We start from the raw sequence: 25,542 nt of genomic DNA on the forward strand, positions 1-25,542 counted from the left end.
GGTATTTGAGGACAGCAAGAATGGGTTACTGTAGCCTCATATAGAACCACATACTGTACAAGTTTTCTAAGATTTTTGGCAACAAAATTTCCTTGACATTACTTACTTGTTTCCACATCTCTCCAGTCCTTTCGATCACGATGGTTTGGGTGTCTTTGACTGGTAAGCTATCATGATATTCAGGAAGAAGCCGCAAAATAGGATACTGGTTCCTATACCTGTGCAAAAATGAATAATTGTATGCTATTATAAGTATGAAAAACATACAATTAAATGTTTACTTTTACTCTACATATTTTTGTATGTGACATAGGATTTACTTTCATGATACTTCAGGAAGAAGACAAATAGAGCTCCTTTTCTTAATGGTAGTTATTTCAGACACCTTATTAGTGTTTGAATGTATAAATACTGGCATTTACAAATGCAAGTTGATTAAACAAAGAAAACCCACTTTTAGAAAGCCGCATAAGGGAAGGGAATGTAGCCTGGGCGTAGTTAGGGCAGTGCCAAAACATGCATGTGTATTCTATATTTCAGAAGGAGAATGCATATCTATGTGCACCAAGATCAATGTTGGAATTTATATCTGCTTTTGGGCATGTCTACATTTCCACAAAGTACTTGTTTTGAGCAGTGCTCTACAAAAGGGACTGGGGTGGGTACCCCATTAATCCCCCTGTATTCTGCCCACCCCCAAAAAATGACGGTGCCAAATGATTGCAAACTCTAAATTAGTACAGATGTTTCCCTTTACAGAAATCTACAAATCTGTGTCAGCACTTAACACTTGTTAGTAATTTCATAACATAAATGTGTATGTGCCAATTCTTACAAGAGTATATTGCAGAGTTGCCAATATTTTAGACCGTATACAGCCCGCCAGGTACTATTTTGAGGCCCTCGGTATGTTACCATTGTTCTGGAATGTTGCCCGGCTCACTGCTTTAACCTCAGGCAAGCGCTTTCCTGCGTCTGTACGCAATTGTGAGGTGCAGTGGAGAGGACGATCGCGTACAGATGCAGGAAAGCGCTTGCGTGAGGTTACAACAGTGAAGCGGGCAACATTCCAGAACATAAGGTAACCACTGGAGGCTGTGCAGCTTGTGCGTGAACTCTCGTGAAAATCGGCACCTCTCCTGGTGGTGACTGCTTAATGTAAGATAGCCGTTGTATCCGGTACTGGAGGAGATGATAGCTGAAGGCAGTTACGGACGCGACCACCGGACACTTAAAGCTCAAGTTGGATATTGATTCTCCCCTTTACAAAAAAGCCTAGAGGACTACACCAAAATCTTGTCTCTCGTAGTTGATACTTTAGATTAGAATCTAAATCACAATTTTGCATGAGGTAAAACTCTTTATAGTTTATAAATCTTTCCTTAATTGCTTCTGATCATTTCAGCTGTACACAGAATATGCAGAAAGTGAAAAACTATCTAAACTTCACTTTCTGCATGTTGCACTGCTTTCAGCTGTGTACAGCTGAAATGATCAGAAGCAATTAAGGAAAGATAAACTATAAAGAGTTTTATCTCATACAAAGTTGTCATTTCTTTAATAAGATATTAACTATTTTTTTCTATGGCCCTCCAAGTACCTACAAATGCAAAATGTGGCCCTGCAAAGGGTTTGAGTTTGAGACCGCTGTTTTAGACATTAACAATGTATCGAAACACTGTACTGTATATTCACACAACCCTTCCTATGTGCATATATTATAGAAAAGGCTCTATCGTCAGATTATTTTCTAAAATATTACTGGAACAGTTTAGGGAGTCCTTTTACTAAGGCGTGCTAGCCATTTTAGCGCGCGCTAAACGCTAACGTGTCCATTATAGTCTATGGACGCATTAGTGTTTAGTACGTGCTAAAACGGCTAGCACGCCTTAGTAAAAGGGCCCCTAGGTTCTTACTTCAATAATCTGGGTTCTTTTAAGATACACAGGAGTTCGTATTTTAGCCGTTGAGTCCTACTTCCTGTGAAACTGAAGAAGGGTATCACTAAGATCCTGAACTCTTGTTCTGCAGTGGAGAACAGCTCCCTCCTCAGGTGATACCAAAAAGCAATGTTACTTACCGTAACAGTTGTTATCCAGGGACAGCAGGCAGCTATTCTCACTAGTGGGTGATGTCATCTGACAGAGCCCCGATACGGACATCTTGCAAGCATGTCTTGCTTGAAGAAACTCAGAAGCTTCGAGATACCCGCACCGCGCATGCGCCAGTGCCTTCCCGCCCGATGTACCGGGCGTGTCTCCTCAGTTCAGGTAGCTAGCCTGAGAAGCCAACCCAGGGGAGGTGGGTGGGACGTGAGAATAGCTGCCTGCTGTCCCTGGATAACAACTGTTACGGTAAGTAACATTGTTTTATCCCAGGACAAGCAGGCAGGTATTCTCACTAGTGGGTGACCTCCAAGCTAACCCCAATGGGATGGTGGGAGAGTTGGCAACTTAAGAGAACAAATTTTGTAACACTGTTTGGCCAAACTGTCCATCCCGTCTGGAGAAAGTATCCAGACAATAATGAGAGGTGAATGTATGAACCGAGGACCAAGTGGCAGCCTTACAAATCTCCTCAATCGGTGTCGATCTGAGGAAGGCTACAGAGGCTGCCATTGCTCTGACCTTATGGGCTGTGACCTTACAGGGAAGGGATAATCCAGCCTGGGCATAGCAGGAAGAGATACAAGCCGCCATCCAGTTGGAGATGGTGCGCTTCGATACAGGTCGTCCCAACTTGTTTGGATCAAAGGAGACGAAAAGTTGAGGAGCAGTTCTGTGTGGCTTGGTGCGATCCAAGTAGAAAGCTAAAGCACGTTTACAGTCCAGAGTGTGTAAAGCAGATTCTCCAGGATGAGAATGAGGCTTTGGAAAGAACACTGGAAGCACAATGGATTGGTTGAGGTGAAATTCAGAGACCACTTTAGGCAGGAATTTCGGGTGAGTGCGGAGGACCACCTTGTCATGATGGAATACTGTGAAAGGTGGGTCCGCCACCAAGGCCTGAAGCTCACTGACCCTGCGAGCAGATGTGAGGGCCACCAGAAAAACCACTTTCCAAGTGAGATACTTAAGTGGGGCCTTGTTGAGAGGTTCAAACGGAGGCTTCATAAGATGAGACAGGACAACATTGAGATCCCAAACCACAGGAGGAGGTTTGATAGGAGGGTTGACATGAAAAAGTCCTTTCATAAATTTGGAAACCACAGGATGAGCAGACAAAGGTTTCCCCTGTAGAGGCTGATGGAAAGCCGCAATAGCACTCAGGTGGACTCGTATAGAGGTAGACTTGAGACCAGACTGAGACAGGTGTAGAAGATAGTCCAATACAGAAGATAGGGAAGCTCGCTGAGGTTCCGTGGCATTGGAAATACACCAGGAAGAGAATCTAGTCCATTTTTGGGAATAGCATTGTCGAGTAGCAGGTTTCCTGGAAGCCTCCAAGACCTCCCTCACTGCTTGAGAGAACTGGTGAGGAGTTATGTTGAAAGGAACCAAGCTGTCAGGTGGAGAGACTGCAGGTTGGGATGAAGTAGTGAACCTTGATGTTGAGTAAGTAGTGAAGGAAACACTGGAAGAAGTACTGGCTCCCTGCTGCACAGTTGAAGTAGAAGGGAGTACCAAGGTTGTCTGGGCCACCGAGGAGCAATCAGAATCATGGTGGCATGGTCTGATCTCAACTTGACCAGAGTCTTTTGAATGAGAGGAAATGGAGGAAACGCATATAGGAAGCGATTCCCCCACTCCAGTAGAAAGGCGTCTGCCTCGAGGCGGAGAGGAGTGTAGATCCTGGAGCAAAACTGAGGCAGTTTGAAGTTGTGGGGGGCTGCAAAGAGGTCTATCTGAGGCGTTCCCCACTGAGCAAAGATCTGATGAAGGGGTTTTGAATGGAGCGTCCATTCGTGAGGCTGGAGAAGACGACTCAATTTGTCTGCTAAGACGTTGTCTTTCCCCTGAATGTAGACAGCTCTGAGGAAGGTGTTGTGGCGAACCGCCCAATCCCAGACTCGAAGAGCTTCCTGACAAAGAGGGGCCGAGCCCGTGCCCCCTTGTTTGTTGACATAATACATGGCGACCTGATTGTCTGTGCGAATAAGGACCACCATGTCGTGAAGCAGATGCTGAAAAGCTTGGAGAGCATTGAAGATGGCTCTGAGCTCCAGAAGATTGATTTGATGGAGTCGTTCCGCACTGGTCCAGAACCCTTGAGTGCGAAGACCATCCAGATGGGCCCCCCATGCATAGTTCGATGAATCGGTCGTGAGAACTTTCTGGTGGGGAGGAGAGTGAAACAGCAAACCTCTGGATAGATTCGAAGAGGTCATCCACCAGACAAGAGACTGCCGTAGAGCAGGAGTGACGACAATGTGACGGGACAACGGGTCGGACACCTGAGTCCACTGAGATGCCAGGGTCCATTGAGGAATTCTGAGATGTAGTCTGGCGAAAGGCGTCACATGAACTGTAGATGCCATGTGGCCCAAGAGGACCATCATGTGTCTCGCCGAGATGGACGGGCGAGAAGACACCGACTGGCAGAGTAGAAGGAGAGCATCCATGCGTGGAGGAGGAAGGAATGCTCGAAGTTGAATGGTATCCAGAACAGCCCCGATAAAGGGGAGAGACTGGATGGGCTGAAGATGAGACTTGGGGAAGTTGATCTCGAAGCCCAAACTCTGCAGGAAACAAATTGTAGTCAAGGTCGCCGAAATGACCCTTGGAGCCGACGGTGCCTTGATGAGCCAGTCGTCGAGGTATGGAAACACCTGAAGACCCATGTTTCGGAGTGCAGCGGCCACCACCACCAGACACTTTGTGAAGACTCTGGGAGACTAGGAAAGGCCGAATGGAAGCACCCGATACTGCAGATGTAGATGTCCCACCCAAAATCTGAGAAACTTGCGGGAGGCTGGATGAATCGGGATGTGAGTGTAGGCCTCCTTGAGGTCCAGAGAGCATAACCAATCGTTCTGCTCGAGGAGGGGATAAAGAGAAGCAAGGGTCAGCATGCGGAACCGCTCCTTGACCAAAAACTTGTTGAGGACTCGAAGGTCCAAAATGGGACGCAGATCGCCCGTCTTCTTCGGAACCAAGAAGTACCGGGAGTAGAACCCCCGGTTTTGCTGATCGAATGGCACCGGCTCGACGGCCCGAAGCCGAAGAAGAGCCTGAGCCTCCTGGAGAAGAAGAGCGGTCTGCGTCGAGTTGGAAGGATACTCTCTTGGCGGGTGGTCCGGGGGGACCCGTTGGAAATGAAGAGAGTATCCCTCTCTTACGATGGTAAGGACCCAGAGGTCCGTGGTGATTGTCTCCCATCGATGACAAAAATGATGGAGACGACCCCCGATGGGAAAAACGGGGGGAGGCAGAACGAAGTCGGTTATGCTCCCTGGAAGAGAGTCAAAAAGGCTGAGGAGCCTTGGGTGCAGCCGGCATCTGAGGCTTCTGCTGAGGCTTCTGAGGAGGCTGTCTCTTTGCAGGCTGTCTCGCAGGAGGAGTCTGTCTCGGCTGATAACGCCGCTGGTAAATCAGAGGCGGCCTAGAGGGACGAGACTGCTGAGGCTTAGGCTTAGGCCGCAGAATAGACTGGAAGGACTTCTCATGGTCCGAAAGCTTTTTAGTAACAGTCTCGATAGACTCATCAAACAGATCCGCCCCCGCACAAGGCACATTAGCAAGTCTGTCTTGGAGGTTTGGATCCATATCAATGGTACGAAGCCATGCCAGGCGACGCATGGCGACCGAATAGGCCGCAGCACGTGCCGAGAGTTCGAAGGCATCGTAGGAGGATTGCATTAGCTGCAGGCGTAACTGAGAAAGGGTCGCCACCACCTCTTCAAATTCGAATCGAGCTTGAGCATCGATAAAAGGGATGAACTTGCGGAGCACCGGCAAGAAGAAGTCCAAATATGAAGAGAAGAAAAAATTGTAATTGAGCACTCGAGTCGCCATCATCGAATTCTGGTAGATACGTCTACCAAATTTATCCATCGTCCTCCCTTCACGGCCCGGTGGTACTGAGGCGTAAACCTGGGAGGGATGAGATCGTTTGAGGGATGACTCGACCAGAAGTGATTGATGAGAAAGTTGCGCCCCCTCAAACCCTTTGTGATGGACGATGCGGTATCGGGCATCCAATTTACTGGGAACTGCAGGGATGGAATACAGTGTTTCAAAACAACGCATGAAAGTCTGGTCAAGGAGTTTATGCAGAGGAAGGCGAAGCATCTCCGCTGGAGGGTGAGGCAAATGCATGGTGTCCAGATACTCCTTAGAATATCGAGAACCAGTGTCCAACGTCACATCCAAATCATCCGCCATTTGTCGAAGGAAGGATGAAAAAGATAGTTGGTCCGCCAGCGCCGGCCGGCGAGACGGACTAGAAGAAGTGGAAGCCTCCGGATCCAGAGAAAGCTGAGAGCGGCAAGGAGAATAGGAGGTAGATGGTTCCTCATACTCCGGTCCCTCAGGCGGGGATAAATCTGACGAGGAGTATCCCATACGCTGGATCTTCTTTTGCGGGGACACCTCCGAATGACGTGAGGAGTGTCGAGATGAGTGTCGAGATCGATGCCCCTCCCGGTGCCGGGATGGGGAACGAGATCTTCTGTGCATCGCACGATCCCCCGAAGCCTCCAAGGAATGAATGGGACTCGATGCAGTGGATCGCAGAGGCGGTAAGGATGCGGACTCACGCAGTGCCACCCAGGTCTGGTATGGAGTGCGGAAGAACTCTTCCTGCGATGCAGTATGCCCAGGACTTCGACTATCAGGGGCTGACACAGCACTCTTCTGTCGAGGGGGCGTGATGGGTTCCAAAGGCGACATATCACTAAATGAAGCCCGCCTGGAAGCACCCGCCGCCCTCCGCCGATCCTCCTCGTCGAGCAGAGAGATCGTACGATGAGGAGGAGGGGGAGGGGGCGGACCGCCCCCCGGGACCGAGACCGGGAGGTCACCCTGAATGGAGGCGATAAGCCGGGGTCCCATAGACTGCATAAGCTCGACAAACTGAGCTTCCAGCAGGGATCGCAGCGAAGCCGATATGGAGGGATCCGCACCGAAAGGGGGTCCTCCAGCACGGTCTTCGCGCTCCTTTGTGGCCAAGTGCTTTTGCTTGCTAGCTTTAGGCACTTTAATGACCACCGGGGGGACAGTGGAAGGCGGTACCTGAGCCGAGGAGACGGGGACAGGCACCGATGCTGAATTGGAGGCAGAAGTCGGAGTGAACGATGCCGGCTTCACGATGCCAGATGCAGGGGTTGTCGATGCAGGTTTCGAACGAACCGGCGAAACCGCAGTAGAAGTTGAAGCAGACGGCTCTTTGGCAGACTCCATCTTAAACATCGACTCCCAAAGTAAGCAGTGCCGTTTGAACGATCGCGCAGTGAGCGTGGAACAAGGCCGGCACGATTTCGGAACGTGTTCTGGACCAAGACACTGAAGACAGCGTCGATGCGGGTCCGTCAACGAAATCGCACGCTGGCACTTGCTGCACTTTTTAAAACCGGTGATTGGCCGGGACATAGGCCGGAAAATCGTCGCCGCTAGGTTGAAGGCGCTCGGCCTAAACCACGAGGCCGGCCCGGCCGAACCGCCGGAAGAAATAATTTTAACTTTTTTTTTTTTTTATAAAAAAACAACGTAAAATTGAAATAAATCAAATAAAGAACAAAACGCGGTAGTAAAGAAGGCAAATATACTGAAATTCAGTCAGCGCAGAATGAAGTGAAACTTCTCAGCTCCGCGGAAAGAAAAGAACTGAGGAGACACGCCCGGTACATCGGGTGGGAAGGCACTGGCGCATGCGCGGTGCGGGCATCTCGAAACTTCTGAGTTTCTTCAAGCAAGACATGCTTGCAAGATGTCCGTATCGGGGCTCTGTCGGATGACATCACCCACTAGTGAGAATACCTGCCTGCTTGTCCTGGGATAATAATTAGATTCCATTGAAACATAAGAAAGGAGAAGGAGAACTTAACCAGTAACAAACATTCTGCTCTGAAACTTAGGAAATAGAACAACGATCAATAAACATTTAACAAGAAAACAGTGAACAATAAATCATTCACATGAATAACTAAGAGCCAATCTGCTAAGTGCAAATAACAGGGGCTAGAGAACACTCCAAAGGGAAGAGAATAGGAAACTCCCTGTTCCTGTAACAACATCTCTGCTTAATCTTAGATACCTTAGAAGAGGTCCCGAGACGGACACTGGCAATGTCTGCAGCAGAAATCGAGCAAATCACAAATTCTGCAGGGAGGGCAGTACAGACTTCTGTGTATCTTAACAGAACCCAGATTATCAAGGTAACAACCTAATCATATTCCTATAGCTTATGGAATCAACTCCCTCCTGCCATTAGGGCAATTGATAACCTACTGACCTTCCGGAAAGCAGTAAAGACACTTCTTTTCATGAACCGGATCAATTTTGGTCTCAAACTTTGACAGACCTTGCTTCAATGTATCTTACCTCAGAACACCTGTGCCTGCTAACCAGTTCTTCTACCATTCGTGACTCTGATTTATTTTCTTAGATTCTGAAAAGCATGTGTTCTTAGTCACATTCTCTATAAGTTGTAAGTTATTGATTCTATAGCTTTGTGTTTTGATCATGTAGCATGTTATTGACAGCAATGTATGTACCGCAAACACAAAGACTGAAATTACACAAAATAAAACACAAGCAGAAAAGACAAAACTCCTACAGCCTGGCTTGTAGGAAGAAAGACTGATATTTACAGAACCAGTGACAGTGATGAGGTATGAGGGAGAGGGGTTTAAGTCACTGAAATTTGAGGCTTCCTACAAGGTCCTGGAGGGCTGGCACATGTTCTGTATCTCAAAAACTAGAGCTGATAGGAGAAAACTGGTGCCATTTTTGGAACCAGCAGATCAAATTTGGAACCAGCAAATCAAATTTGAGCCATAACACTGGCCAACGCTCATTTTGGTGTCTCAAATGTTAAACCTGTTTCTGGGTATGTTTCAAATTTTTTGCCACTGAATTAGTACTCCAGTATATATCCACACATATACAGTACTAATTATTCATACCGAAACCTTATCACATATACAGCTCAATGTAAACTGCTTCACATATAGTGGCTACATGTATAAGAGATTTTTGCCTGGACCTTCAGAGTGCAGCCAAGCATTTCATACTACTGGCAGCTAAAGTCTTCATCAGTCCAATCTTTTATTGAAACTTGTTTAGGAAACTCTTTTTAAAAAGCTATTCGCTTCACTGTTTTATCATTTATTGTTTATTCATATTTTTATCTTTTTTCTTTTTCAACCATAAAATTGATATAGCTACTTAGCTCATAGTAAATTCTTAATTGTCATCTATGCCACCTCTCCCGACATGCATGTTTCAAAAGAAACTTTCTTCAGGGTCGAGGGAAACTAAAAAAACAAGTCAAATGTCATTCACTCAATATCTCTTATTATCAAAAGCTTCTAAAGACAGTGCAAGAATGTATAGGTCCCAGAGGTGGGTCAAAAAGTCAAAATACCGATAAAACAGTGAAGCTAGTAGCTTTTAAAAAAGAGTTTCCTAAACAAGTTTCAATAAAAGATTGGACTGATGAAGACTTTAGCTGCCAGTAGTATGAAATGCTTGGCTGCACTCTGAAGGTCCATACAAAAATCTCTTATACATGTAGCCACTATATGTGAAACGGTTTACATTGAGCTCTATATAAATGTGATAAGGTTTCAGTATGAATAATTAGTAGTACTGTTTATGTGTGGCCAGTGTTATGGGACATCAATTTTTAGTCTCTAGAAAAGTGCAATATATAACCAGCTGTTAGCAATAAGTTTGGAGATAGCCTTGAGCCAGCTATTTTAAATGAGCAAAGATTCCTTGATGCTGAGGCAATGCACAGCCTAGTAGCTGTGAGATGACAGTTTGTGGGTATTAGAAGGAAATATAGACTCTCTACCACTTGAGACCATATTTGTAATACAGCTGTCTAAGCAGAAGAGGATGTGAGAGAGCATGCATACACAAATACATGGGCCTTACATTTTCCAATAAAAATAAGCTCAGAATTATCTATTTTCCCTTTCTGGTGGTGCTTTGAGCTCTTATCTATCTTTACTTATCTCCCCCTATGTTCCCCTCAACCCCCATGAGCTCCACTCAGCTGGTAAGTCCTTCAACTGCCAGCTCCAGATTCCATCCCTTCTACCTTGCTGTGCCGTTTGCTTAGAACAAGCTGCCCGAATCCCTATGGCGGGCTCTCTCTCTGGCAGTGTTCAAGGCCCAGTTAAAAGCCCATCTCTTCGAGAGTACTTTCGACTCCTAACTCCTCTCACCTTGGGTTCTGCATCCCCAACCCTATATGTCATGTCTGTCTGTCCAAGTTAGATTGTAAGCTCTTCTGAAAAGGGTGCATACGCCTTTCAGTGCTATATAAGTGATAAGTAGTAGTAGTTATCTTGGCACAGTTCTCTGGGAATCAGTGGGGCTGAGCCAAAAACAGAGATCCTGTAGGAGTTTACTATTTAATGAACTTGCTTGTAATCTAATATTTTACTGCATCAATCGCAGCTCCATTCTGTGAAGGTACTTCAGCCATAGCAAACTCTCAATGAAAGATCCAAATGTGATCCTATGCTACTCTCATCCTAGAAAGTCATGAAAAAATAGTAGTGAATGCCATACTGTTTCATATCATCCAGTGAATGGCTGTAATCACTGTTCATTTCATCTTGGTGTTGGCCCTGCTTTTGAGTTTTCTGGCTTTCTCTAATTTCAGCTCTGATAAGGATGACATTTTATCATTATTTCAGTCCATAAACTGGTTTACATTACTTTTTGGTGATGATGGCCTTCGTGACACCTTTAGATTCTCTTTCCTGACGGAGTCTGAAGAGCTCCTGGCAGAGACAGAAAAGGAAATCTAGTTTTAGTAGGGTTAAAAAAACAAACAAATAAAAACCAACCTAAAACCACACACAGACTCAAAATTATAATTATATGAATTATCCTGAGCAAACAAAGCTGTTTACATTTTAACTGGTTGCTTTTCATGACACCATTCTAGCAAAATGCAGTTATACCAGGTACTAAAATATATCTGTTTTAGACAAGTAGACTGACTAATGCAATTCCCTATACCAAGAGCTGCCAAACAAAATCTCATCACCTACAGTTCCTTCAGAGCACATGATGAGATCACTAGTAGGGGTTACCCCAGTGATCAGTGTTCTCAAGAAGCTGCACTGGTTTAAATTCCAAATACTATAGTTTTTAAATTACTTCATATGGGTGTGAAATATTCCCCCCTTTTACAAAGCCACGGTAGTGGCTGTCAGGCTGTCATGCAGCACACTTTCCGATGTCCATTATATCCCTATAGGCGTCAGAGCAATTATCACAGCAGCAGCCGCTACCACTGCTTTGTAAAAGGAACACATTATTTGCCCCATTTAACCCTTTATTTGGCATTGTAGCTCAGAAGCAACATAAGAACTTAATTACCGCTGCTGGGTCAAACCAGTGGTCCATCATGCCCAGCAGTACGCTCACGAGGCAACCCTTAGGTCAAAGATCAGTGCCCTAACTGAGATTAGCCTTACCTGCGTACATTTTGGTTCAGCAGGAACCTATCTAACTTTGTCTTGAATCCCTGGAGGGTGTTTTCCCCTATAACAGCCTCTGGAAGAGCGTTCCAGTTTTCTATCACTCTCTGGGTGAAGAAGAACTTCTTTACGTTTGTACAGAATCTATCCCCTTTTAACTTTAGAGAGTGCCCTCTCGTTCTCTCTACCTTAGAGAGGGTAAACAACCTGTCTATCTACTAAATCTATTCCCTTCATTATCTTGAACGTTTCGATCATGTCCCCTCTCAGTCTCCTCTTTTCAAGGGAGAAGAGGCCCAGTTTCTCCAATCTCTCACTGTACGGCAATTCCTCCAGCCCCTTAACCATTTTAGTCGCTCTTCTCTGAACCCTTTCTAGTAGTACTGTGTCCTTCTTCATGTACGGCGAGGGCTCACCATGGACCGGTACAGCGGCATGATAACCTACTCCGATCTGTTCGTGATCCCCTTCTTAATCATTCCTAGCATTCTGTTTGCCCTTTTCACCGTCGCCACACATTGCGCGGATGGTTTCATTGACTTGTCGACCAGTACTCCCAAGTCTCTTTCCTGGGGGGGTCTTTCCAAGTACTGCACCTGTATTCGTGTATAAGATTTTTGTTACCGACATGTATAACCTTACACTTATCCACGTTAAACCTCATTTGCCATGTCGCAGCCCATTTTTCGAGCATGTTTATGTCACTTTGCAGGTCTTCACAATCCTCCTGCGTCTTCACTACTCTGAATAACTTTGTATCGTCTGCAAATTTAATCACCTCACTCGTTGTATCAACTTCCAAGTCATTTATAAATATTTTGAAGAGCACGGGTCCAAGCACTGAACTTCACTCGTGATGCTTTTCCAGTCTGAGTATTGTCCATTTACTCTCTGTTTCCTATCCGCCATGTATTTCACCCTCGATTCCATGGCTCGCAATTTTTCGAAGTAGTCGTTCATGCGGGAGATTCCAGTTCCAGAGACAACAGGACGACCCACCCCTAAGAAGCGCAGAGTGGTTGTCATTGGAGATTCGCTACTGAGGGGCACCGAGGGACCAATCTGCAGACCAGACTTGCAATCAAGAGAGGTTTGCTGTTTGCCAGGGGCCAGGATCCGGGATGTAACCGCTTGCCTGGATAGACTCTTCAAACCTCAGGATCACTTCCCCATGATCCTCATACACGTCGGAACAAACGACACAGCCAGGAGCACCCAGGATAGCATACCGGCAGACTTCAGAGCCCTGGGTGAGAAGCTGAGGAGGATTGATGCACAGGTGGTCTTCTCCTCGATCCTCCCTGTAAGGGGCAAGGGCAGAGCCAGGGAGGATCGCATCCAGAGGACTAACGAGATTGGCTGCGAGATTGGTGCAAGGAGATGAACTTCGGGTTCCTGCAACATGGAGAGACACTACTAGGACTACAGGGACCAGATGGGCTACACCTGACTAGAAGAGGGAAGAACGTCCTTGGACACCGACTGGCACGCCTACTTCACAAGGCTTTAAACTAGGTATGTTGGGGGAGGGTACAAGCACAAACAACCTATCTGACGAGCTATGCCATCAATACTTTTCTGAGACTGGGGTGAACAAACACCACAATTCTGGGTCTGGGACTGGGACGAGTAAACACATTTCTAAGTATGGGGCGAGTACACACATTTCTAAGTCTAAGGTAGGTTTACATTGTAATTCTGGGTCTAGGGAGGATACACACATTGCAAGCTATACTGAAAGAATTAAGGTAGCTCAAACAGGTATTCCACCACAGGGTACGAACACTTTCAAACAAAGGGTAGGTACACATTGCTATACTGGGTCTAGGGAAGGTACACAAACTCCAAGTAGTACTGGAAAGGTCCATGCAGCTCAAGCAGGAACAGCCCCAGGGAGGCATAGCAAACATACTACATGGAAGGCTATGTACGTCAACGCCCATAGTCTGGGCAACAAGATCCTGGAACTTGAGACTGAAATGAGAAACGCTGACCTGGATGTGGTGGCGATAACTGAGACCTGGCTCACTGACTCCCACGGGTGGGACATGGTGATACCAGGATACCTTCTTCGCCAAGACAGGGAGGGCAGAATGGGAGGAGGTGTAGCAATATACACTAAGGATGATATTAAAGTCACCAGAATCACAGATATCAGGTACACAGGGGAATCCCTTTGGGTAAATTTGGCCAGGGGGAATGACAAATGCCTGTATCTTGGCATAGTATACAGACCCCCAAGGCAACAGGATGACATAGATATAGAATTAATAGGTGACATAGAGAATATCACCTTACGTGGGGATACAGTGTTATTAGGAGACTTCAATATGCCTGATGTGGATTGGAACACACTTTCCTCTGCATCAAGCAGCAGCAGGAGACTATTGAACTCTATGAAGGGAGCTAAACTGAGGCAACTGGTATTGGAGCCAACAAGGGAACAGGCAATACTGGACCTATTGCTTACCAATGGCGAAAGTGTCACTGAGGTCTCAGTGGGAGATAAGTTGGCCTCCAGCGACCACAACATGATATGGTTCAAACTCAGGAAGGGTTTCGCCAAAACTAACACATCGACCAGGGTCCTTAGCTTCAAGAACGCCAACTTTGAGGGTATGGGGGATTTCATCCATCAAGCACTACAAAACCGAGCAGGAACAGATAACGTAGAGGAATTGTGGTCGACTCTGAAAACTACCATTCAGGAGGCGACCAATCGCTATATAAAATCAGTGAGTAAACGGCGCAGGAACAATAAGCCACAATGGTTCTCAGCGGAGATCTCGGACCTCATAAAAGAGAAGAAAAAAGCGTTCATCTCCTACAAACATACAGGATCTCAGGACTCTAGAGAAGTCTATTTGACTAGGGCAAGAGCTGTCAAAACAGCAGTTAGAGAGGCCAAATTCCGAATGGAGGAAACTTTAGCAAAGAACATCAAGAAGGGTGATAAACCCTTCTTCAGGTATATTAGCGACAGAAACCGCAGCACAAGCGGGATAGTACGCCTTAGGAAACCAGACGGGAACTTTGTAGAAGCAGACTCGGAAAAAGCTGAATTGTTAAACGAATACTTCTGTTCGGTCTTCACCCGCGAGGCGCCGGGTTCCGGCCCTCAGCTACTGAAAAAGGATGGCTCAGTGGACCCGTTTAGTAATTTCAAGTTTACAACAAGCAGTGTCTACTGTGAACTGACTAAACTCAAGGTTAACAAAGCAATGGGGCCAGACAACCTACACCCCAGGGTGCTCAGGGAGTTAGGGGACGTCCTGGCGGAACCACTATCCGCTCTTTTCAATCTCTCCCTTAGTACAGGTAGAGTCCCGTTGGACTGGAAAACGGCTAACGTCATTCCACTCCACAAAAAAGGTTGCAGAACAGAGGCTGAGAACTACAGACCAGTGAGTCTCACATCTATAGTGAGCAAATTAATGGAAACCCTAATCAAACACCAATTAGATAATATCCTGGATGAGGAGAATCTACAGGATCCCCGTCAACATGGATTTACCAAGGGGAAATCCTGCCAATCCAACTTGATCAGCTTCTTTAACTGGGTGACGGGGAAGCTTGATATTGGAGAGTCCTTGGACATTGTATACTTGGATTTCAGCAAAGCATTTGATAGTGTCCCACACCACAGGTTGTTGTGCAAAATGAGTTCTATGGGATTAGGTGACACTTTGACAAAATGGGTTGAGGACTGGCTTGGTGGTAGGCTTCAGAGGGTGGTGGTGAACGGCACCCCCTCCGTAATGACGGCAATGATCAGCGGGGTGCCACAGGGCTCGGTCTTAGGCCCGATCCTTTTCAATATCTTTATAAGGGACCTGGCTGAGGGGCTTCGTGATAAAATAACGTTATTCGCCGATGACGCCAAACTGTGTAATATAACAAGCAAGAGCACAACGGACAATATGAAACACGACCTACTCCAATTGGAGCAATGGTCAAAGACCTGGCAACTGAGTTTTAATGCCAAGAAATGCAAAGTCATGCACCTTGGCAGTCAAAATCCATGCGAGACTTACACCCTAAATGGCGAGATCCTAGCAAGGACGGTTGCAGAACGGGACCTAGGGGTGATCATCAGTGAAGACATGAAGACTGCCAATCAAGTGGAGCGGGCTTCATCTAAGGCTAGGCAGATCATAGGATGTATACGTAGGAGTTTCGTCAGCCGTAAGCCTGAAGTCATTATGCCGTTGTATAGATCTATGGTGAGGCCCCATCTGGAATATTGCGTGCAATTCTGGAGGCTTCATTATCGCAAGGATGTACTGAGGCTTGAGTCGGTCCAGCGAATGGCCACCCGGATGGTCTCAGGACTCAAGGATCTCCCGTACGAGGAACGGCTGGACAAATTACGGCTATACTCACTCGAGGAACGCAGAGAGAGGGGAGACATGATCGAGATGTTCAAATACCTCACGGGCCATATCGAGGTAGAAGATATCTTCTTCTTCAGGGGTCCGACGGCAACAAGAGGACATCCATGGAAAATCAGGGGGGGGGAAATTGCATGGCGACACCAGGAAATACTTTTTCACCGAAAGAGTGGTTGATCGCTGGAATAGACTTCCACTTCAGGTGATCGAGGCAAGCAGCGTGCCTGATTTTAAGAAGAAATGGGATCGTCATGTGGGATCTCTGCACAGAGTTAAATAGGGGAGGGTTATTATGGTGGGCAGACTTGATGGGCCGCGGCCCTTATCTGCCGTCTTTTTCTATGTTTCTATGACCTTGTCGAATGCCTTCTGAAAATCCAGATATACAATGTCGACCGGGTCGACCTTGTCTATCTGCCTGTTTTACTCCCTCAAAGAAGTGCAGCAAGATCTTCCCTTGCTGAAGCCGTGCTGGCTGGTCCTCATCAGATTGTGGCTGTCAAGGTGATCAATGATGCAGTCCTTTATCAGCGCCTCTACCATCTTTCCCGGTACCAAGGTCAGACTCACCGGTCTATAGTTTCCTGGATCTCCCCTTGAACCTTTCTTGAAGATCGGCATAACATTTGCCACTTTCCAGTCTTCCGGAATCCTTCCTGATTTGATCAACAGATTGGCTATTAGTTGAAGCAGTTCAGCTATAGCCCCTTTCAGTTCCTTGATTACCCTTGGATGGATGTCATCCAGTCCTGGGGATTTATCATTTTTAAGCCTATCAATCTGCCTGCATAACTCTTCTAGACTGACCGTCAACCCTGTCAGTTTCCCTTCTTTATTTTCTGCATATAGCCTGACGGCTTCCGGTATGTTGTGTACATCCTCTTCGGTAAATACACGCAAAAAATGTGTTCAGTTTCTTGGTGATAGCTTTTTCCTCCTTTAGCACTCCCTTTATTTCATGGTCATCCAACGGCCCCACCGCTTCCTTCGCGGGTTGTTTTCCCTTAATATATCAAAAGAACGGCTTGAAGTTTTTTGCCTCCTTGGCTATTTTTTCCTCTTAGTTTCTTTTGGCCCCTCTTACCGCCTTATGGCACCTGTCGATGATGTTTATGCTTTTTCCAGTTTTCGTCCATTTTTGACCTTTTCCATTCCTTAAATGAAGTTTTCTTGTCTCTGATCGCTTCCTTCACCACTACAGTGAGCCACACCAGTTCCTTGTTCTTTTTCCTCTTGGATCCATTATTGATATGCGGTACAGTACTCCCCCCAATATTCACGAGAGTTCTGTTCCAGGAACCCCCGCGAATGTCAAAAAACCCATGAATACGGTTTTTAGGCAGGGGAGACAGGAGAAGGCAGCTGGAGAGGCAGGAGAGGGCAGCTGGAGCGCCAACAAGTGAAGGATATCACTTGCGGTATGCTCCGACCGCCTCTTCCTGTACTAAAGTCGGCCTCACCAACCGGGAGCTGCTTTGACATGCAGCTCCTGGTTGGTGAGGCCCGACTTTAGTACAGGAAGAGGCAGTCGGAGCATACCACGAGTGATTTCCTTCACTCGCCAGTGCTCTGGCTGCCTTCTCCTGCCTCCCTTTCGCAGTCAGAAAATGCCGCGAATGACCAGGACCGCGAACTGCAAATTCGCAGGGGAGCACTATATATATAGATTTTGCGCCTCGGTGACTGTGTCCTTAAAAAGGGACCATGCTTGCTCTAGCGTTTTTACATGTGTCTTCTATGGCTCTTATGTGAGATCTGCATTTACAAATGCCTGTTACTTGGCACTGTTGCTCTCGTTCAACATCAAGTTACATAAAGCAACCATTTTACCATCTGCCAATTAAAGGGTTAACTCAATATATTCCCAAACAAGGGACAGAAAGATTAGGTTCTTACCTCAGTAATCTTTCTTGTAGATGTGTCTAGTTGTCCTAAACAATAGGGTCTTGTATCTGAACTAGCAAATTGCTTGCAGCAAAATGTCAATTATGTTTTCCAACTCCACCTCCTCCTCCTGCCCCCTCAGTTTGTACAAAAGCAATCAAGTAACACTGAAATAAAAGATATAACAGGAAGGAGGAAAACAGGGATAAATCCCCAACATTACAATTTTGTTCTACTCTAACAAACATAGGAAATAAAATTGTCCAAATTTGTGCAACTAGTACCAATTATGTATAGAGCTCCTAGCTGCTTGCATGACCTGATGACAAGCAAAGACTTAAACCAGACTGTACGATCATGATGAATGGCCTTTGCATCATCTTTCTTTTTTCTCCCCCTCTCAGTTCTTCTGGGAGATAGAAAATTCTTCAAATCTAAATTGATCCAAAGGCAGAAGGCAGGCAAAGCCTATACACAGGATGGAACTTCAGGACCACTAGACACTTCTACAAGAAAGATTACCAAGGTTATGAACCTAATCTTTCTTTCTAGTGCACTGTGACTAGTGGTCCTTAATGCTAGGGACGTACCAAAGCAGACCCCAGAGCTTAGAGTGTGCACACTGTGTCTTCTTTAAGATGGAGGCCCTGAAAGTGGTGTCCTTCCCAGCTGCTACACCCAACCTATAGACCATATAACCATTCTACAAATCTCTTCAGGTGAGACAGCCATAGTCTCCACCTGCGAGGCAGTAACTCCTCTAGTGGAGTATGCTTTCAATGCAATCGGTAGTTGTTAGCCACAGCTCACATACGCAGAGGAAATGGCCATTTTAATCCATCTGGAAATCAAGACTTTAGATGCCGGCTTCCCTTGTGAGAACAAAAAGGTGATTCGAAAGGTGAAACTTATTGGTAACTTTGAGGTACCGAAGATGCACTCGCTTGATATCCAGCAAATGAAATACTTTATCCTTTTTCTTAGACCCTGTAGGGTGAAAAGTGGGCAAACGGATTTCCTGATTGACTGGATTGATTGGAAGGCTGAAACCACCTTCAATAAGAACATAAGACATAAGAAATGCCTCCACTGGGTCAGACCAGAGGTCCATCGTGCCCAGCAGTCCGCCCATGCGGTGGCCCAACAGGTCTAGGACCTGTGCAGTAGCCCTCTATCTATACCCCTCTATCCCTTTTCCAGTAGGAAATTGTCCAATCCTTTCTTGAACCCCTGCACCATACTCTGCCCTATTACGCCCTCTGGAAGCACATTCCAGATGTCCACAACACGCTGGGTAAAGAAAAACTTCCTAGCATTCGTTTTGAATCTGTCCCCTTTCAGCTTTTCCGAATGCCCTCTTGTTCTTTTATGTTCTGAAAGTTTGAAGAATCTGTCCCTCTCTACTCTCTCTATGCCCTTCATGATCTTGTAGGTTTCTATCATGTCCCCTCTAAGTCTACGCTTTTCCAGGGAGAAGAGCCCCAGTCTCTCTAATCTTTCAGTGTATGAAAGGTCTTCCATGCCTTTAATCATTCGTGTTGCTCTCCTCTGAACCCTCTCAAGTACTGCCATATCCTTCTTAAGATACGGTGACCAATACTGGACACAGTACTCCAGGTGCGGGCGCACCATTGCCCGATACAACGGCAGGATGACTTCTTTCGTTCTGGTTGTAATACCCTTCTTGATAATACCCAACATTCTGTTTGCCTTCTTTGAGGCTGCTGCGCATTGTGCCGTTGACTTCATTGTTGTGTCCACCAGTACGCCCAAGTCCCTTTCAAGGCTACTTCCCTCTAATACTAATCCCCCCATTTGGTAGCTGAACATCCGGTTCTTTTTCCCTATATGCATGACCTTGCATTTCCCTACATTGAAGTTCATCTGCCATTTATTCGCCCACTCCTCCAGTTTGTTTAGGTCTCTTTGTAGTTCCTCACACTCTTCGGCAGTTGTAACCCTGCTACAGAGTTTGGTGTCATCCGCAAATTTTATAACTTCACATTTCGTCCCCGTTTCCAGGTCATTAATAAATACATTGAAAAGCAGTGGTCCGAGTACTGATCCCTGCGGAACTCCGCTCGTGACCCTCATCCAGTCCGAGTAGTGACCTTTCACTCCAACCCTCTGCCTTCTGCCTGCCAACCAGTGTTTGACCCATCTGTGTACATCCCCTTCAACCCCGTGATTCCACAGCTTCCTAAGTAGCCGCTCATGGGGTACCTTGTCAAAGGCATTTTGGAAGTCGAGGTAAATGATGTCTACGGGTTCGCCTTGGTCCAACTGGTTGTTTACCCCCTCAAAGAAGTGCAGTAAGTTTGTTTGGCACGATCTTCCCTTGCAGAAGCCATGTTGGCTCGCTTTCATCAGCCCATTTTTTTCGATGGGCTCACCGATGCTATCCTTTATCAGTGCTTCTACCATCTTGCCCGGAACCGATGTCAAACTTACCGGCCTGGGATGGGACTGTGCGAAACAAGAACCTAAGGAACGGCTCCCTGCAGGAAAGAGCTTGTAACTCGGAAACCCGTCTCACCTACATAATCGCCACCAGGAATACTGTCTTGACTGTAAGATCCAAAAGAGAAGCCTCCCATAAGGGTTCCTACAGAGCAGATCTGAGACTTTGCAACAAGGTGGGAAAGGGGATCCCACTAGATAAGCACAACTGCAGAACCACTTTAATGAATCGGGCGACATCTGGATGAGAGGCCAAGGAGCTTCGTTCCCCTCACGCTTGGAAATAGAAAAGACCTGCATTTTCAGAGAACCTTCAGAGTCCCTTCTGCAAAACGTCCAGGACTAAATAAACCAGAGCTCGCCAGGGATCTACATCCTTCGCCATGCACCAGCACTGAAAGGACTTCTAGACTGCCACCATGAACAGTTTCTTTGCTCTGAGCAACAAGGAAAAGACCACATCTGAATACCCCTTGCTTGTCAGGGCCACCCACTCAAGAGCCATGCCGTAAGCTCAAAGTGTTCTGGATTCTCTAACAGAGACCGGTCCCTGAATGAGAAGATCCACTTGAACCGGAAATCTGAAACCTTCGTCCCTCTGAAGATGAAATAGGTCTGTGAGACCAATCAGGCATTACTAGGACTACTAAACTGGAATGGATCACAATCCTGTGAATGACTCGACTGAACATGGGCCACCGGAGAAACATGTACAGGAACTCGTTCTCCAACCACAATTATACTAACACATCCAACCCCTCGCTTCCAAGCTCAGATCTTCAGCTGTAAAATTGAGGCATCTTGGTGCTCACCGCCAAGGTCATCAGATCCATCTATGGAGGGCCCCACCGCCAAATTATGCTGTCAAACACCTGTGGAGACAGACCATTCCCCAAGTTTGAGAGTCTGCCAACTGAGAAAGTTGCGTGGCATGGCCAAGAAAGTATATAAGTGAGCCTCTGCCCACCAGAAGAGAAGTTGAGTTTCTAGACACAACGGGGAACCAGTAGCCTTTTCACTGTAGCATGAACTATGAGGGCTCTCTCCGGCCGGCCAGAGATATTACAAAGAGGGGTACATAGAAAATTATGTACCCATCCCAAATTAAGTCAAGCAAATAGGTGAGGCATGTTCTCCCTCGGGTGAACCCATGCTGACTCTGTCTCATTAAATGAGACAGCGCGGCGCGCGGCGAAGGCGAGCGGCAAAGGCGCTCGCCTTAGCGAGAGCGCCTTTGCGAGGGAGCCTTGCGAGGGAGCCAGAAACGCCAAGTAATCACTTTCTTTTCTCTCTCTCTTACCCACAGCAGGAGCACACCAGCACTCTCCGAGAGCGATGGAGGACCCAGGATCCCAGAGGTACTTTCCGGTATACTGCACAGAGTGCAATATGTACGACTACTTCCCCTTGGGAAGGCGGAAGTACATATGCAGTCGGTGTCAGGAACTGGAAAGCCTGAGGATGGAGGTCGACAGATTGAGGGTCAGGGTCCAGGAACTGGAGGGACTGCGCACCACAGAGGAGACTAGCTGGTCGACCAAGGACACAGACAGAGCAGGCCCCATTGTGGAACAAGTGAGAGACCTCGAGAGATTCATCGAGGAGGCCTATAGGAAGGTGGAGGAACAGGACCAGCAGCTGCTCAGACGGATGTCGGCAGACGAGACCCAGGATCCACAAGGCGACTCCGGGGAAGGACCTAGCGGAGGAACCATGCAAGAGGAGGAGACCGTGACTCACCAAGACCCCAAGGGAGAGACACCGCACTACACCGAGTTCACGGACCTGAGACAGAGGAGGTTGCTGAGGAAAGGGAAGTCTGCTATTGTGGTGGGAGACTCGATCTTGAGAGAGGTAGATAGTCACGTAGCTGGAGGAAGGGAGGACCGGCTAGTGACTTGTCTCCCAGAGGCCAAGACACGAGACATCACTGATAGGATCGAGAGGATCCTGGACGGAGCAGAGACAGAGGAGACTGCGGTGATAATCCATGTCGGAACGAATGATGTGAGCCGGAAGAACTTCAGCATGGCCACACTGACTGACCAGTTCAGGGTCCTGGGACGAAAGCTGAAGCGGAGTACCCGGAGGATAGCATTCTCAGAGATCCTGCCTGTACCGAGAGCAGATGCAAAGAGGCAGGCAGACCTCCAGGCTGTGAATGCATGGTTGAGGAGATGGTGTCAGGAGGAGGACTTCCACTTTGTGAGGAACTGGACGTCCTTCTGGGGAAAGAGCAAGCTCTACCGGCGGGATGGCCTGCACCTGAGCACAGCGGGAACTAGACTATTGGCAGCCAATGTGAAGAAGGAGATCGAGAGGGCTTTAAACTGAGGAGAGGGGGAAAGCCGACAGCTGATCTGATGTTGACGCTTCGGACAACAGTATCCAGAACAGATGCTGAACGGGCTGACTGCAAGGAGGAAGTAGAGGGACCGGTGGATCTTATGATCAGACAGCGAGGGAAACATCAGGTAAAGGGAACTTGCTGGGAGGAGACTAAGGGGCATGGAGACACAAGGGGACTGGGCGGCACGAGGGCGAAAGCTGAGGGCAATATAGGGGTGCCACAAGGCGAGGGAGATCAAACAGAGGCTCAGTGGATGATAGCCCAGGAGGGGGCCGGTAGGGCTAGAAAACCTAGAGGAAAAGCGGGGAAGTGGGGTGGCGGGAATGTGGGGAAGCCGAAAGCTACGAGGGTAAAGGCTGAGGGCAAAGCAGAAGCACAGGGAACAGGAGAACTGCCCGAAATTCAAGGGGAGGTGGCCCAGGTAAATGCGGAGGTGGAGGAAAAACGACGGGACCTGCGGTGCTTATACGCAAATGCAAGAAGCCTCATGGCCAAGATGGGTGAACTAGAAGTCGTGGCCAAGGGGGAGGACCTGGATGTAATTGGAATTACAGAAACCTGGTGGACAGAGGAGAATCAATGGGATGTGGCACTGCCAGGGTACAAGCTCTACAGGAGGGACAGGACCCACAAGAAGGGGGGAGGCATAGCACTATATATAAAGGACTCTATCTACTCGGTCAAGATGGATATGGCAACGAAGGCAGAGGGGCTGGAATCGCTATGGGTCAAATTGCTGGGAAACAAGGGTGCAGGCATAAAACTGGGGCTGTACTATCGCCCACCTGGTACGCCAGAAGGAGTTGGAGATGACTTGGAAGCTGAACTGAAACAGGAATGCAGGACTGGAAGTGTAACAGTGATGGGGGACTTCAACTACCCGGGGATAGACTGGAGTACGGGTCACTCCAACTGCACTAGGGAAACAGGATTTGTAGAAGCTGTGAGGGACTGCTTCATGGAGCAACTGGTCACGGAACTAACACGAGGGGGTGCTACTCTTGACCTCATCCTAAACGGATTGGGGGGCCTGCAAGAGGGGTAGAAGTGGGAGGACCACTAGGCAACAGTGACCACAGCGCGATCAGATTCACATTAGAAAGGGGGACACCCATAGTAAGGAGGTCCGCTACAACCGCGCTCAACTTCAGGAAAGGGAACTATGTTGCTATGAGGGAAATGGTGGGGAGGAAGCTCAGAAACATCTTTAGGATGGAGACTGTAGGAAGCGCCTGGACCCTATTCAGGGACACCCTGCAGGAAGCACAAAGAATGTACGTCCCCAGTTTCAGGAAAGGCTGCAAGAACAAGCGGTCAAAGGACCCGGTTTGGATGTCAGCTGAAGTAAAGAGGGCAATAAATGACAAAAAAGTATCCTTCCGGAGATGGAAAAAGGACCCAACGGAGGAAAATCACCAGACGCACAGGAAATGCCAAAAGGAATGCCACCGAGAGGTTAGAAAAGCAAAAGGGGAATACGAAGAGGGGCTGGCCAGGGAGGCAAAAAACTTCAAGGCATTCTTCAGTTACGTAAAGGGGAAGCGACCAGCGAGAGAGGAGGTGGGGCTGTTGGACGATGGGGACAGGAAGGGAGTGATTAAGGAGGATAAAGAGGTAGCTGAGAGGTTGAACGCGTTCTTCTCGTCGGTTTTCACGAGAGAAGACACATCTAATATACCGGACTCAGAGGAGCTCACGAGTGGGGAACAGGCCGAAAAATTGGAGCACATAGAGGTAAGTAAGGAGGATGTCCTCAAACAGATAGACAGGTTAAAATGCGGCAAATCACCGGGCCCAGACGGGATCCACCCAAGGGTTCTGAAGGAACTGAGACAAGAAATAGCGGGCACAATCCAGCATGTATGCAACCTATCTTTGAAAACTGGAGAGGTACCAGAGGACTGGAAATTGGCGAATGTCACACCTATCTTCAAAAAGGGATCGAGGGGTGACCCCGGAAACTACAGGCCGGTGAGCCTGACTTCAATTATAGGGAAGATGGTGGAAGCTATGATCAAGGACGGCATTTGTGAGCACATCGAGAGAAATGGCCTACTGAGAACAAGCCAGCACGGATTCTGTAAGGGAAGGTCGTGCTTAACGAACCTTCTGTACTTCTTTGAGGGAATAAGCGGTCGGGTGGACAATGGGGAACCCATTGACATCATTTACCTCGATTTTCAAAAGGCTTTCGACAAGATGCCACATGAAAGGCTGCTTAGGAAGCTGTGGAACCACGGGGTGGGAGGGGATGTGCACAGATGGATCAAGCACTGGTTGTCGGGTAGACTGCAGAGGGTTGGAGTAAAGGGTCAATATTCTGACTGGCGGGGAGTCACAAGCGGTGTGCCACAGGGATCGGTGCTGGGGCCGTTACTCTTCAACATATTTATCAATGACCTGGAAACGGAGGCAAAGTGCGAGGTTATAAAATTTGCAGATGATACCAAACTGTGCGGCAGAGTTAGGTCCAGGGAGGAGTGTGAGGACCTGCAAAGGGACCTGGAGAAGCTGAAAGACTGGGCAAACAAATGGCAAATGCGCTTTAACGTGGAAAAATGCAAGGTCATGCATATAGGGAAATAGAACCTGTTGTTCAACTACAAATTGGGGGGGGCATTGTTGGGAGACAGCAGACTTGAGAGAGACTTGGGTGTGCTGGTGGATGCATCACTGAAGCCATCTGCACAGTGCGCAGCAGCCTCGAAAAAAGCCAACAGGATGCTGGGCATCATAAAGAGGGGCATCACAACCAGGACGCGGGAAGTCATCATGCCATTGTATCGAGCGATGGTGCGTCCACATCTGGAATACTGCGTTCAGTATTGGTCACCATACCTCAAGAAGGACATGGC

At 47.5% G+C, this 25,542-nt stretch overlaps 1 protein-coding gene across 1 annotated transcript in view; it reads right to left on the minus strand.

Annotated features, from left to right (window-relative positions):
• Nucleotides 1-25,542, minus strand: part of POF1B (POF1B actin binding protein) — a 142,516-nt gene that overhangs the window by 13,638 nt on the left and 103,336 nt on the right. Inside the window, exons 14-15 of the mRNA XM_033946778.1 lie at nucleotides 10,833-10,897; nucleotides 107-218 (exon numbers count right to left, since the gene is read on the minus strand). Of these exons, the coding sequence (XP_033802669.1) occupies nucleotides 107-218; nucleotides 10,833-10,897 (177 nt within the window). The remainder of the gene's footprint in view (nucleotides 1-106; nucleotides 219-10,832; nucleotides 10,898-25,542) is intronic.

Source organism: Geotrypetes seraphini, chromosome 5 (genome assembly GCF_902459505.1).
Source record: "Geotrypetes seraphini chromosome 5, aGeoSer1.1, whole genome shotgun sequence".
NCBI classification, from domain to species: domain Eukaryota; kingdom Metazoa; phylum Chordata; class Amphibia; order Gymnophiona; family Dermophiidae; genus Geotrypetes; species Geotrypetes seraphini.